At 45.8% G+C, this 15,014-nt stretch overlaps 1 protein-coding gene across 3 annotated transcripts in view; it reads right to left on the bottom strand.

The window, feature by feature from the left end:
• The window catches only part of rbl1 (retinoblastoma-like 1 (p107)), a 210,508-nt gene that overhangs the window by 144,518 nt on the left and 50,976 nt on the right, over positions 1–15,014 (bottom strand). For all 3 annotated transcript variants that reach the window (XM_070896496.1, XM_070896497.1, XM_070896498.1), the window contains 4 exons: positions 14,712–14,844; positions 11,024–11,308; positions 8,462–8,682; positions 630–806 (listed from right to left, as the gene is read on the bottom strand). In XM_070896496.1, the coding sequence (XP_070752597.1) occupies positions 630–806; positions 8,462–8,682; positions 11,024–11,308; positions 14,712–14,844 (816 nt within the window). The remainder of the gene's footprint in view (positions 1–629; positions 807–8,461; positions 8,683–11,023; positions 11,309–14,711; positions 14,845–15,014) is intronic.

Raw genomic sequence — 15,014 nt, 5'->3', positions numbered from 1 at the left:
ACTCTTTTCCTTTTTATGTACCTGCAGAAACTCTTACTACCTGTTGTTATATTTTGTGCTAGTTTGCTTTCATAATCTATCTTCCCTCTCTATTTTTTTTGTCATTAAATCAGGACTGGAACATCGGCAGTGACTGGGCAGAGGATCTGCTCTTCCCTATCCCCGCCCCCCCACCTCCCTTTCCCAGGAATTTTAGAGTCAAACTTTGTTTCAACTTCACGTTGAATCATTGTCCTAGAAAACAAATCAAAATGCTTTGTCATTTTGCCCGGCATCATGAAGCCTTAAAAAAACCCAATATGAAACGAGATAGATTAACAGAAAAAAAAACAGCCTTTTGGCGTGCTTCATTTCAGTTATACATTATTCCTTTTTTTGTAGAATAGGCTACAGCATGATATAGTGCAGCCGGAGACAACAGTAACAGGACAGAAGGCTCATCAACTGGATCCTGGTGGCTGTGTCAATCACAGAAGAGACTTGGGGAAATTGTATTGATTACCAACAGATAAGTCAAAGATTTCCTATGTCCTCAGACAAACTCCAGCACCCTGGTTCGGCAAGTGGTGATTAGCTCAGCATTTGAACAATGGAGAGAGCCACATAATCTGGAAAGGCAAATACTGTACCTTTGCCATTATGTAGACAGCACAGAGGAGGAGTTGATCGAGGTGTCTGTCTGTCATCATATCTGTGCAATGCACCAAAGAATACTCAAAGCATGTCCAAATCTTCCTACGAAGATCTGCAGACACATCCAGTTTTAGACACAAGTCACGCAGACGGACACTTGCCAGATGATATACCTGGAAGGAGAATTTTTCTGTATGTTAAAAAAAGAGAAGCAAAAGAATAGAGAAACAGAGAAAAGTTCCACCCCTCTAAAATAATATTGATATGAGGCTTGCCAAACAGTCAGGAAGACTGTAAAAGACTTCAGGAAGGAATGACAGGTTAACAGAATAGATAAACAGGTGGCAGATACAATTTAATGTAGATCAGTGTGAAGTACTTGATATTCAGAGGGAAAAGAAAGGAACGGGAATACACACTAAATTAAAAGATGCCGAAGGATGTGTATGAACAGAGAGAACTTGGGATTCAAATATATAATTGCCTTAAAGTGCCAGTGCAGGAAGACAAAGCCATAATATTCTTTTAGGCAAGAGTTAAGAGTACTGTGTGCAGTTTTGGGTGTTCCATTATGGAAAGGACATTAAAGCTATAGAAAGTGTACAGTGTAGATTCATCTGGACGATTCTAGCGATGGGAAACTGCATGAGGAGAGACTTGAGATACTGGGACTATTTCCATTGGAGCAAAGAGGATAAGAGGAGATTTAATTGAGGTTTTTAAAATGATGATGAGATTTGATGGAATGAACAGAGAACGACGGTTTGCTTTGTTTGGGGAGTCAGTGATGAGAGGCCATCAATTTAAATCACCAAGAGAGTGAGGAGAGAGGTTAGAGGAATTAAGAGACACATTATGCCAAGTGAGCCATATTATGTTAACTGCTGTAACTGCTGAAGTAGCTCTGTTATGTTAGAGCCAGGATGGTGAAGGACAGAACATTAATTAGCCACGAAATAAAAGGTCTGCAGCACATTTTCTTATCGCTAAAGTTGCAGACCAAGCTATCTAATGTGAGGTTGTTTGTGTAAAAGTTTTTAAAGAGAAGAATACTCCTTCCGCAAAATGGAGGCTATCAGATAAGGCGTTGAAGGTCGAGAAGGCTTGAGTTAATAGCGAGAGTATTGTAATGGCATGCGAAGCACAGGCAGCTGCAAGCTGTCATGTGTGTGTGTGTGTGTAGTGTGTGGGAAAAAGGTATAAGAGAAGCAGCTATTGAACCCTGAAGGCAGCACGAACACAGAGGAAGACCGGAGGAGAACTACAGTCAACAGAACACAGCTAGAGACAGTGCCACAGTCACTCAGTGGGCACCGCTGGGGTTTCGAGGAACAGACTGTCGCCTATCGCCTTGTTAAGTATTATTTCTTTGTACTGGATGTAAACCACTTAATAAAATTTGTTGTGCATATTTACAATATACCTGTACCCAGCGTGGTTTGTTGTGGTAACAGACATATCTCATATCTTACACATGGGGTGCCCAGACACTGGAGCTCCCCAATAAGCTGTAGTGAGCATGGTCTAGGAACCCGCGGATCAATAATAACAACTTGATTTATCGTCTTTAACGCAGTAAAATGTCCCACGGCACTACAAAGGAGTGTTTGTACAGTGTAACCGCCAGTCTGGGGGTGGCGGCAGCCAGCAGTAAGCTGAAGACCTCAAAGGTATGTACAAAATTCTTCAGTACTCACGCTGTGGATCTTTGAGCCTTTCAGCTACGCTTGACATTCCTCCCGCGTTTGCAGGGCTCTGCTGGGTGCAGGCCTGCAGTACAGGTGCACCCAGGCACGGATAGTGGCTCAGGACCAGAAATTCAGGAGCATCGGGGCCTGGACTCCTGCTCCTATCAAGTGCTGGGGGTCAGGAAGATCGGCCTGGTAATCTAGAATCCCGTCCAATTAGATGTCACCGGGAGCGGATGGGATGCATCCTAGGATGCTGAGGGAATTGAGGGCGGAAATCGCAGAGGTGCTGGCCATAATATTCCAAACCTCCATAGATACGGGGGTGGTGCTAGAGGACTGGAGAATTGCAAATATTACAGCATTGTTCAACAAAGGGAGTAAAGATAAACCCAGCAACTACAGGCCGGTCAGTTTGACCTCGGTAGTGGGGAAGCTTTTAGAAACAGTAATCAGGGACATAATTAAGTCACTTGGATAGGTGTTGATTAATTAAGGAAAGCCAGCACGTATTTGTTAAAGGCAAATTGTGTTAAACCAACATGATCAAGTTTTTTGATGAGGTAACACAGAGGGTTGATGAGGACAATGCAGTTGACGTGGTGTATGTGCATTTCCAAAAGGTGTTCAACAAAGTGCCACAAAGTTGAAACCCATGGAATAAAAGGGACAGTGGCAGCATGGATACGGAATTGGCTCAGTGACAGGAATCAGAGAGTAGTGGTGAACGGTTGTTTATCGGACTGGAGGAAGGTATACAGTGGTGTTCCCCAGGGGTCAGTACTGGGACCAAACTTTTCTTGATATATATTAAAGACTTGGATGTGGGTGTATAAAAGGCCCAGCGGGAGATCGAGAGCCAGCGGCAGTTGGAGAGAGGGGAGCGACCTATCAAAAGCCCAGCGGGAGATCGAGAGCCAGCGGCAGTTGGTGAGAGGGGAGCGACCTATCAAAAGCCCAGCGGGAGATCGAGAGCCAGCGTACCGGTGCAGCTACAGCGGGAGAGAAAGCAAAATAGAAGTAGAAAGTAATCAAAAAGTGACGTCACAGCCAATGTGGTAAGTGATTGGCTGGTGATTGGTGAGTAGCTTTTCTTTTCTTTTTTATATCAGTAAGTGAACTGCAACATTGTTATTACCAATTTAAGGGTATCTAAGGTTAAGACATGGCAGTAGAGCTCGGCCATGTGATATGCTCCTTCTGTACCATGTGGGAACTCGGGGACACTTCCGGTGTCCCTGGGCGCTACGTGTGTGAGAAGTGTATCCGCCTCGAGCTCTTGACGGTCCGCGTTGCAGAATTGGAGCTGAGGGTGGATTCACTCTGGAGCATCCACGATGCTGAGAATGACGTGAGTATCACGTGTAGTGAGTTGGTCTTACCGCAGGAGAAGGGTCCACAGCCAGATAGGGAATGGAAGACCAGCAGGAAGAGCAGTGCAAGAAAGATAGTGCAGGGGTCCCCTGTGGTCATCCCCCTGCAAAACAGATACACTGCTTTGAGTACTGTTGGGGAGGATGACTCATCAGGGGAGGGCAGCAGCAGCCAAGTTCATGGCACCGTAGGTGGCTCTGCTGCAAAGGAGGGCAGGAAAAAGAGTGGGAGCGCGATAGTGATAGGGGATTCGATGGTGAGGGGAATAGATAGGCGTTTCTGCGGACGCAACCGAGACTCCAGGATGGTATGTTGCCTCCCTGGTACAAGGGTCAAGGATGTCTCGGAGCGGGTGCAGGACATTCTGAAATGGGAGGGAGAACAGCCAGTTGTCGTGGTGCACATTGGTACCAACGACATAGGTAAAAAAAGGGATGAGGTCCTACGAAAAGAATTTAAGGAGCTAGGAGCTAAATTAAAAAGTAGGACCTCAAAAGTAGTAATCTCGGGATTGCTACCAGTGCCACGTGCTAGTCAGAGTAGGAATCGCAGGATAGCGCAGATGAATACATGGCTTGAGCAGTGGTGCAGCAGGGAGGGATTCAAATTCTTGGGGCATTGGAACCGGTTCTGGGGGAGGTACAAACCGGACGGTCTGCACCTGGGCAGATCCGGAACCAATGTCCTAGGGGGAGTGTTTGCTATTGCTGTTGGGGAGGAGTTAAACTAATATTGCAGGGGGATGGGAACCTATGCAGGGAGACAGAGGGAGACAAAAGCAAAAGACAGAAAGGAGATGAGGAAAAGTGGAGGGCAGAGAAACCCAAGGCAAAGAACAAAAAGGGCCACTGTACAGCAAAATTCTAGAAGGACAAAGGGTGTTAAAAAAGCAAGCCTGAAGGCTTTGTGTCTTAATGCAAGGAGTATCCGCAATAAGGTGGATGAATTAACTGTGCAAATAGATGTTAACAAATATGATGTGATTGGGATTACGGAGACGTGGCTCCAGGATGATCAGGGCTGGGAACTCAACATCCAGGGGTATTCAACATTCAGGAAGGATAGAATAAAAGGAAAAGGAGGTGGGGTAGCATTGCTGGTTAAAGAGGAGATTAATGCAATAGTTAGGAAAGACATTAGCTTGGATGATGTGGAATCTAAATGGGTAGAGCTGCAGAACACTAAAGGGCAAAAATCGTTAGTGGGAGTTGTGTACAGACCTCCAAACAGTAGTAGTGATGTTGGGGAGGGCATCAAACAGGAAATTAGGAGTGCATGCAATAAAGGTGCAGCAGTTATAATGGGTGACTTTAATATGCACATAGATTGGGCTAGCCAAACTGGAAGCAATACGGTGCAGGAGGATTTCCTGGAATGCATAAGGGATGGTTTTCTAGACCAATATGTCGAGGAACCAACTAGGGGGGAGGCCATCTTAGACTGGGTCTTGTGTAATGAGAGAGGATTAATTAGCAATCTCATTGTGCGAGGCCCCTTGGGGAAGAGTGACCATAATATGGTGGAATTCTGCATTAGGATGGAGAATGAAACAGTTAATTCAGAGACCATGGTCCAGAACTTAAAGAAGGGTAACTTTGAAGGTATGAGGCATGAATTGGCTAAGATAGATTGGCTAATGATACTTAAGGGGTTGACTGTGGATGGGCAATGGCAGACATTTAGAGACCGCATGGATGAATTACAACAATTGTACATTCCTGTTTGGCGTAAAAATAAAAAAGGGAAGGTGGCTCAACCGTGGCTATCTAGGGAAATCAGGGATAGTATTAAAGCCAAGGAAATGGCATACAAATTGGCCAGAAATAGCAGCGAACCTGGGGACTGGGAGAAATTTAGAACTCAGCAGAGGAGGACAAAGAGTTTGATTAGGGCAGGGAAAATGGAGTACGAGAAGAAGCTTGCAGGGAACATTAAGGCGGATTGCAAAAGTTTCTATAGGTATGTAAAGAGAAAAAGGTTAGTAAAGACAAACGTAGGTCCCCTGCAGTCAGAATCAGGGGAAGTCATAACGGGGAACAAAGAAATGGCAGACCAATTGAACAAGTACTTTGGTTCAGTATTCACTAAGGAGGACACAAACAACCTTCCGGATATAAAAGTGGTCAGAGGGTCTATTAAGGAGGAGGAACTGAGGGAAATCTTTATTAGTCGGGAAATTGTGTTGGGGAAATTGATGGGATTGAAGGCCGATAAATCCCCAGGGCCTGATGGACTGCATCCCAGAGTACTTAAGGAGGTGGCCTTGGAAATAGCGGATGCATTGACAGTCATTTTCCAACATTCCATTGAGTCTGGATCAGTTCCTATCGAGTGGAGGGTAGCCAATGTAACCCCACTTTTTAAAAAAGGAGGGAGAGAGAAAGCAGGGAATTATAGACCGGTCAGCCTGACCTCAGTAGTGGGTAAAATGATGGAATCAATTATTAAGGATGTCATAGCAGCGCATTTGGAAAATGGTGACATGATAGGTCCAAGTCAGCATGGATTTGTGAAAGGGAGATCATGCTTGACAAATCTTCTGGAATTTTTTGAGGATGTTTCCAATAAAGTGGACAAAGGAGTACCAGTTGATGTGGTATATTTGGACTTTCAGAAGGCTTTCGACAAGGTCCCACACAGGAGATTAATGTGCAAAGTTAAAGCACATGGGATTGGGGGTAGTGTGCTGACGTGGATTGAGAACTGGTTGTCAGACAGGAAGCAAAGAGTAGGAGTAAATGGGTACTTTTCGGAATGGCAGGCAGTGACTAGTGGGGTACCGCAGGGTTCTGTGCTGGGGCCCCAGCTGTTTACATTGTACATTAATGATTTAGACGAGGGGATTAAATGTAGTATCTCCAAATTTGCGGATGACACTAAGTTGGGTGGCAGTGTGAGCTGCGAGGAGGATGCTATGAGGCTGCAGAGTGACTTGGATAGGTTAGGTGAGTGGGCAAATGCGTGGCAGATGAAGTATAATGTGGATAAATGTGAGGTTATCCACTTTGGTGGTAAAAACAGAGAGACAGACTATTATCTGAATGGTGACAGATTAGGAAAAGGGAAGGTGCAACGAGACCTGGGTGTCATGGTACATCAGTCATTGAAGGTTGGCATGCAGGTACAGCAGGCGGTTAAGAAAGCAAATGGCATGTTGGCCTTCATAGCGAGGGGATTTGAGTACAGGGGCAGGGAGGTGTTGCTACAGTTGTACAGGGCCTTGGTGAGGCCACACCTGGAGTATTGTGTACAGTTTTGGTCTCCTAACTTGAGGAAGGACATTCTTGCTATTGAGGGAGTGCAGCGAAGATTCACCAGACTGATTCCCGGGATGGTGGGACTGACCTATCAAGAAAGACTGGATCAACTGGGCTTGTATTCACTGGAGTTCAGAAGAGTGAGAGGGGACCTCATAGAAACGTTTAAAATTCTGACGGGTTTGGACAGGTTAGATGCAGGAAGAATGTTCCCAATGTTGGGGAAGTCCAGAACCAGGGGTCACAGTCTAAGGATAAGGGGTAAGCCATTTAGGACCGAGATAAGGAGAAACTTCTTCACCCAGAGAGTGGTGAACCTGTGGAATTCTCTACCACAGGAAGTAGTTGAGGCCAATTCACTAAATATATTCAAAAGGGAGTTAGATGAAGTCCTTACTATTCGGGGGATCAAGGGGTATGGCGTGAAAGCAGGAAGTGGGTACTGAAGTTTCATGTTCAGCCATGAACTCATTGAATGGCGGTGCAGGCTAGAAGGGCTGAATGGCCTGCTCCTGCACCTATTTTCTATGTTTCTATGTATAGGGCACAATTCCAAAATTTGCAGATGACACAAAACTTGGAAGTATAGTGAACAGTGAGGAGAGTGGGGCGACTTCAGGAAGGCAGACAGTCTGGTGGGATGGGCGGACACATGACTGATGACATTTAATGCAGAAAAGTGCAAAGTGATACATTTTGGTAGAAAGAATGAGGATAGAATATATAAATTAAAGGGTACAATCGTAAAGGGGGTGCACAAACAGAGAGACCTCGGGGTATGTGTGTAGAAATTGTTGAAGGTGGCAGGGCAGGTTGAGAAAGCGGTTAAAAAAGCTTACGGGATCTTGGGCTTCATAAATAGAGGTATAGAGTACAAAAATGTGGAAATTATGATGAACCTGTATAAAACACTGGTTCGGTCCCAACTGGAGTATTGTGTCCAATTTTGGGCACCACACTTTAGGAAGGATGTGAAGGCCTTAGAGAAGGTGCAGAACAGATTTACGACAATGATTCCAGAAATGAGGAACTTCAGTTACATTAATAGACTGGAGAAGCTGGGGTTGTTTTCCTTGGGGCAGAAAAGATCGAGGGGAGATTTGATCGAGGTGTTCAAAATCGTGAGGGGTCTGGACAGAGTAGATCGAGATAAATTGTTCCCATTGGCGGAAGGGTTGAGAACCACAAATTTAAGGTGATTGGCGAAAGAACCAAAGGCGACGTTAGAAAAAACTTTTTTTATGCAGCGAGTGGTTAGGATCTGGAATACACAGCCTGAAAGGGTGATGGAGGCAGACTTAATGTTATCTTTCATAAGGGAGTTGGATAAGTATCTTGAAGGAAAATATTTTGCAGGGCTACAGGGAAAGGGCAGGGGAGTTGGACTAGCTGAGAGTCGGCACGGGTTCGACGGTCCAAATGTTTTTTTTCCAAGTTGTAAACATTCTATGATTCTATGAATTTGCAGGAGTGCAAATTAATGTTAGAATTGAACATTTGGAAACTGACCTTTCTGAAGAATAATGCCAGCGAGCCAGTCTTCTTTGGCTTACTGATTGCTGCTACCGGAGGCTCCTGCACTGCGGCAATTCCCATTGGTTTGGGTGAAGTGTTGATTAAAGCTTGGGCAGAGAGGGGCACTTGAACAGTTTCTTCCACAACCTGTGCTTGCTGGGACACATTCATCTGGACTGGGATGAAGGTGATCCCTCCAGTCTCATTAGTAATACCTGAACAATAAAAAGCAAAGAAAATCCCACTTTAGAACATAGGAAATAAGAGCAGGAGTAGGCCATACGGCCCCGCGAGCCTGCTCCGCCATTTAATACGATCATGGCTGATCTGATCATGGACTTAGGTCCTCCTCCCTGCCCACTCCCCATAACCCCTTATCATTTAAGAAACTGTCTATTTCTGTCTTAAATTTATTCAATGTCCCAGCTTCCACAGCGCTCTGAGGCAGTGAATTCCACAGATTTACAACCCTCTGAGAAGAAATTCCTCCTCATCTCTATTTTAAATGGGCGGCCCCTTATTCTAAGATCATGCCCTCTAGTTCTAGTCACCCCATCAGTGGAAACATCCTCTCTGTGTCCACCCTGTCAAGCCCCCTCATAATCTTATACGTTTCGATAAGATCATCTCTCATTCTTCTGAATTCCAATGAGTAGAGGCCCAACCTACTCAACATTTCCTCATAAGTCAACTCCCTCATCCCCGGAATCAACCGAGTGAACCTTCTCTCAACTGCCTCCAAAGCAAGTATATCCTTTCGTAAATATGGAAACCAAAACAGCACGCAGTATTCCAGGTATGGCCTCACCAATACCCTGTATAACTGTAGCAAGACTTCCCTGCTTTTATACTCCATCCCCTTTGCAATAAAGGCCAAGGTTCCATTGGTCTTCCTGAGTGCAAAGTTAAAGCACATGGGATTGGGGGTAGTGTGCTGACGTGGATTGAGAACTGGTTGTCAGACAGGAAGCAAAGAGTAGGAGTAAATGGGGACTTTTCAGAATGGCAGGCAGTGACTAGTGGGGTACCGCAAGGTTCTGTGCTGGGGCCCCAGCTGTTTACACTGTACATTAATGATTTAGACGAGGGGATTAAAGGTAGTATCTCCAAATTTGCGGATGACACTAAGTTGGGTGGCAGTGTGAGCTGCGAGGAGGATGCTATGAGGCTGCAGAGCGACTTGGATAGGTTAGGTGAATGGGCAAATGCATGGCAGATGAAGTATAATGTGGATAAATGTGAGGTTATCCACTTTGGTGGTAAAAACAGAGAGACAGATTATTATCTGAATGGTGACAGATTAGGAAAAGGGAAGGTGCAAAGAGACCTGGGTGTCATGGTACATCAGTCATTGAAGGTTGGCATGCAGGTACAGCAGGCGGTTAAGAAAGCAAATGGCATGTTGGCCTTCATAGCGAGGGGATTTGAGTACAGGGGCAGGGAGGTGTTGCTACAGTTGTACAGGCCTTGGTGAGGCCACACCTGGGGTATTGTGTACAGTTTTGGTCTCCTAACCTGAGGAAGGACATTCTTGCTATTGAGGGAGTGCAGCGAAGGTTCACCAGACTGATTCCCAGGATGGCGGGACTGACCTATCAAGAAAGACTGGATCAACTGGGCTTGTATTCACTGGAGTTCAGAAGAATGAGAGGGGACCTCATAGAAACGTTTAAAATTCTGACGGGGTTAGACAGGTTAGATGCAGGAAGAATGTTCCCAATGTTGGAGAAGTCCAGAACCAGGGGACACAGTCTAAGGATAAGGGGTAAGCCATTTAGGACCGAGATAAGGAGGAACTTCTTCACCCAGAGAGTGGTGAACCTGTGGAATTCTCTACCACAGAAAGTTGTTGAGGCCAATTCACTAAATATATTCAAAAAGGAGTTAGATGAAGTCCTTACTACTAGGGGGATCAAGGGATATGGCGAGAAAGCAGGAATGGGGTACTGAAGTTGCATGTTCAGCCATGAACTCATTGAGTGGCGGTGCAGACTAGAAGGGCCGAATGGCCTACTCCTGCACCTATTTTCTATGTTTCTATGTATCACTTGCTGTACCTGCATACTATCCTTTTGTGTTTCATGCACAAGTACCGCCAGGTCCTGCTGTACTGCAGCATTTTGCAATCTTTCTCCATTTAAATAATAACTTGTTCTTTGATTTTTTTTCTGCCAAAGTGCATGACCTCACACTTTCCAACATTATACTCCATCTTCCAAATTTTTGCCCACTCACTTAGCCTGTCTATGTCCTTTTGCAGATTTTTTGTGTCCTCCTCATATATTGCTTTTCCTCCCATCTTTGTATCGTCAGCAAACTTGGCTACGTTACACTCAGTCCCTTCTTCCAAGTCATTAATATAGATTGTAAATAGTTGGGGTCCCAGCACTGATCCCTGCGTGTGTTACTGGTTGCCAACAGAGTAACTGGAGTTCTTTCTCCATTGAAGAAGCTTCCATTATAAACTGAATCATGTGAAATGTTGTGCCCAAGCGCACGATACTGCATTCAAAACTGCCCTTCAAGCAGAAGTAATGTAGACACACACAAACTAACCGTGCACAGGTATAGTTAGCATCTGACCGTTGGTTGCTGTTACGGTGGCTGTTGCCATGGTTACAACAGTCTGCCCAGGCGCGAGGGTAACGTTTTCATTTGCTAGGCTTTGTGTCTGAATAATCCTCAGCCCAGTTGACTGGGTGACATTGATCTTGTTCTGCGCGATATTCACATGAGTGTCCATTGAATTGTCATCGCCGAAGAGTCTCCTTTTAGCACTCCCCGCAGAGGGAGAAGTGAACCGATCATGGACAGACAGCGGTGATGCTGGAGGAGGAAGATCTGTAAAAAAGTGAAATGGCAAACAATAAGCAACAACAATTATCAAACCAATAATGTCCTTCTCGTCATTGCCAAGGACACCTGTCAGACATTAGTTCTGACTGTGGCTGCTTGTGGTTGTTACGCTCTCGTGCTGCTCTTGTATGCGTGGTTCCCTCGGCATTCTCTGCACCCAGAAATCCCAACTCAATGTCTTTCGGGGAGTTTTGGGAACTGCAGCCAGATCCAGCAGCTCCTGGTAGATATCTACATGAGGGATACAGTAGTATAGTGGCTATGTTACTGGACTAGTAATCCAGAGGCCTGAGTTCAATTCCCACCACGACAGCTGTGGAATTTAAATTCAGCTAAATGAACCTGGAATTTAAAAAAAGCAAGTATCACGGTGATCATGAAACTACCGGATTGTCGTAATAACCCATCTGGTTCACTAATAAGGAAATCTGGCCTATATGTGACTCCCGACCCATAGCAATGTCGTTGACTCTGAACTGCCCTCTGAAATGGCCTAGCAAGTCATACTGTTGTTTAAGGTGGCTCCCACTACCTCGAGAGGGCAATTAGAGATGCCAGTGATGCCCACATCCCATGAATGAATAAAAAGGTAGGGTGCTGCTGGGAATCAGGGACCATGCGGCTCTCCTGAAACTAGTGCTGAAATGTAAAATGTCTTAATATAGCCAAAGACAGCCTGCATCACACTGTTAGTTATTCAACGCACCGGGTATAAATTCTTCAATCACTTGAGTAATTGCTCTGAACTGAAAAGGTTTGGTTACATATTTGTGCAATTTCTTTTAGCGACACTTTTTTATTACTGTGCAATACAATGCTGAACCTCTAACAAGCATCCTTTTTATCTCTGAAGTTTGAAATTAGATCATGAATTAGAAGTAGCTGCAAAGGTAATCATTGTGGGTCAAGAAGCTGAGTGTGACATTAACCACAGTAGTCACCTGACTACAACCTGCAATCACAAGGCAGATGAAATCTAGTTAAGCTCCATTAAACACATTCACAAAATATGTTGATTAAGCATTTGAACCTACAACGCCAACAACTTTCATTTATACTACACATTTACTGCACAGAAACATCCCAAGGTGCCTCACAGTGGTGTCAGGGGGAAATAGAGGTCGAGCCAAAAAAGATGTTAGGAGGAGTGAACAAAAGCTGGGTCAATGAGGTAGGTTTTAAGGAAGGTCTTAAAGGAGAATGAAGTGGAGAGGTAGAGAAGTTTAGGAGGAAATTGCAGAGCGTGGGGTCCAGGCACCTAAAGCCAACGATGGGATAAAGGGAGAAGGGAATACACAAGTGGCCAATCAGAAGACCGGGGGCCCGAAATTCAGTATCGCTGGATAGCTGGTGCTACTCCCTCACCCTTTTGGGGCCATTAGCGCCAACATTTTTTCGTGGCTCGGCCACCCCATATTCAGCTCCAAAAGTGAACAAATGGGTTCCAGCGCTAATGAACCCAGCGGTGTGGCTGTCTTAGTTTAAGTGCTATCACCACTGAGAAATTCAGCATGCAGGTAAGGGTTTCTAATGAGCCAGCTGCTCCCTGGACTTTTTAAAAAGGACAGGGTTTGCAGCAAGGCCCTGAGGGGGCAAGGAGGTTGGAAAGATGGCTGGTATAAGAGGTGCAAGGAAAGCCAACAGGGTGACTGATATGGAGCTGGAGACACTGATGGACGGTGTGGAGGACAGATGAAGAAGAATGTTTCCAGATGCAGGGAGACCTGGCATAATGCATGGAGGGAGATTGCAGGGGGTGTCAGGCACCTCTATATATGTGAGGACGCACCCTCCCAGGAGGGTGATGGCCAGTCTGCACCCGCCCATTCCAGGGTGCCGATGGGTCGAAGCTCCTAGCTCTGGAGCGACGGGAATCCTCCTCCTCAGGTGATACTGCTGGCTTGACCTCCAGCGGCTGTCCCCTCATGATGGCCGGGTCGTGCAGCATGCACCAGACCACGACGATGATGGAGACCCGTTGTGGAGAGTAGCGCAAGGTGCCACCAGAGCAGACAAGGCACCGGAACCTCTGTTTAAGGATGCCTATGCACTGCTCGACGATGCATCTGGTGGCACAATGAGCGATGTTGTAGGCATGCTCTGGTACTGTCCTGGGGTTCCGCAGTGGAGTGAGCAGCCAAGTGGACAGGGGATATCCCTTGTCCCCAAGCAGCCAACTGCAATCCTGATTCGGGCCGGTGAAGATGGCGTGCACACTGGTCTGGCGCAGAATGAATGAATCATTGCTGCTGCCTCCCTTGCCCGCTGCCTGTCTGCACGGTGGTAATGGTGACGCCTTCTCCTGCATGCCGCCCTGCTTCTGACCAGGTGTCGCCCTCCCAACACTCCTCCCATCCTCAGGGTGAACCCTGTCAAGCAGGTTTCTGCAGCCCACAGGACTCCACTAAAGAGTCAGACCTGAAAGTTGTACAAAAGTACAGGGGTATGTACAAACCTCTGAGCAGCACTCAGCAGGTTAAATGGAGCCAAAACAATTAATAAAACTATATGAAAAGCTAAATACTGCGGATGCTGGAAAATGAAATAAAAACACTAATAATTAATAAAACTATTTACCTACCAAAGGGCCCCAGCGGTGTCGTGTTCGAGCACCGCATCGAAAACCTCGTGGGGCACTGCCGGGAAAAGTCCTACCTTTTCCTCGGTGAATTTCGCTGTCCTGGTGGGAAAAACACCCGACAGCGGCAGTCGATCGCTTTTTTGCGATTTACCGCCCAAACTCCGCGGTAGCCATCTATTCGGGGATGGTGAATTTCGGGCCCTGGATGTCAGACAAGTAGTCTGAAAGCATGGAGGCAGTGGATGAGTTGAGGGAGGTGGTGGAGAAGTAGAGCTAGGTGTCATCAGCATACATGTGGATGCTGACCCCGTATCTATGGATGATGTTACCATGAGGAAGCAATGCGGTTGAGAAAGAGGAGGTGGCCAAGGAGAGATTCTTCAGCGAGGGTGGGAAAAAAAGCCATTGGTAGAGATGCTCTGGCCATGATCAGATGGGTAAAAGTGGAAACAAGCAAAGACAGTCCCATTGAGCTGAACAACGGAGGAGATGCACTGGAGGAGGATGGCTGCAGAAAATCGAGAAAAGAAAACACACCAGGGTTGTCACACCACTTTGGTTAGGGCTGTTTCAGTGCTGTGAGATTGGTAGATACTTGATTGGAGGGATTCAAACAGGGAGTTGTGAGAGAAATGGGCACAGATCTGGGAGGTGACAACACGTTCAATGACTTAGGACAGGAAAGGGTGGTTGGAGATGGGTGATCGCTGCAATGACTGATGGGTTGGGGATATTTGTTTTTTTATTTGTGCAAGAATTAATGATGACAGGTTTGAAAGGGAGATAGTGCTTGAGGAGAGAACTTACCACGTTTGTTGAAGGTCCCGGCAATGTCTGTCCGGACTTCCTTTACCCGAGGGTGCATTATAGGAGACATCGGCATCAGTGGGAGGTGGGTGGGACATCCGTTACCAGTTTCAAAATTGGAAGGAAAGGTCACCTGAAAGCACAATTAGTTTAAGGACTTCTCTGATAACCAGTAATTGTTAAACAAAATATTTTACAATCGCAACCTACATCGAACCCCCATGTGCAAGAAAGCACATTCAATTCAATACAGTGAATAGACAATTGGGAAAAAATATTTAAAAATCAAAACTTTTGCAATAT

This window comes from Pristiophorus japonicus, chromosome 12, assembly GCF_044704955.1.
Source record: "Pristiophorus japonicus isolate sPriJap1 chromosome 12, sPriJap1.hap1, whole genome shotgun sequence".
Taxonomy (NCBI): Eukaryota; Metazoa; Chordata; class Chondrichthyes; family Pristiophoridae; genus Pristiophorus; species Pristiophorus japonicus.
Note: the sequence above shows the minus strand (reverse complement) of the source record. Positions and strands in the feature narration are given on the sequence as shown.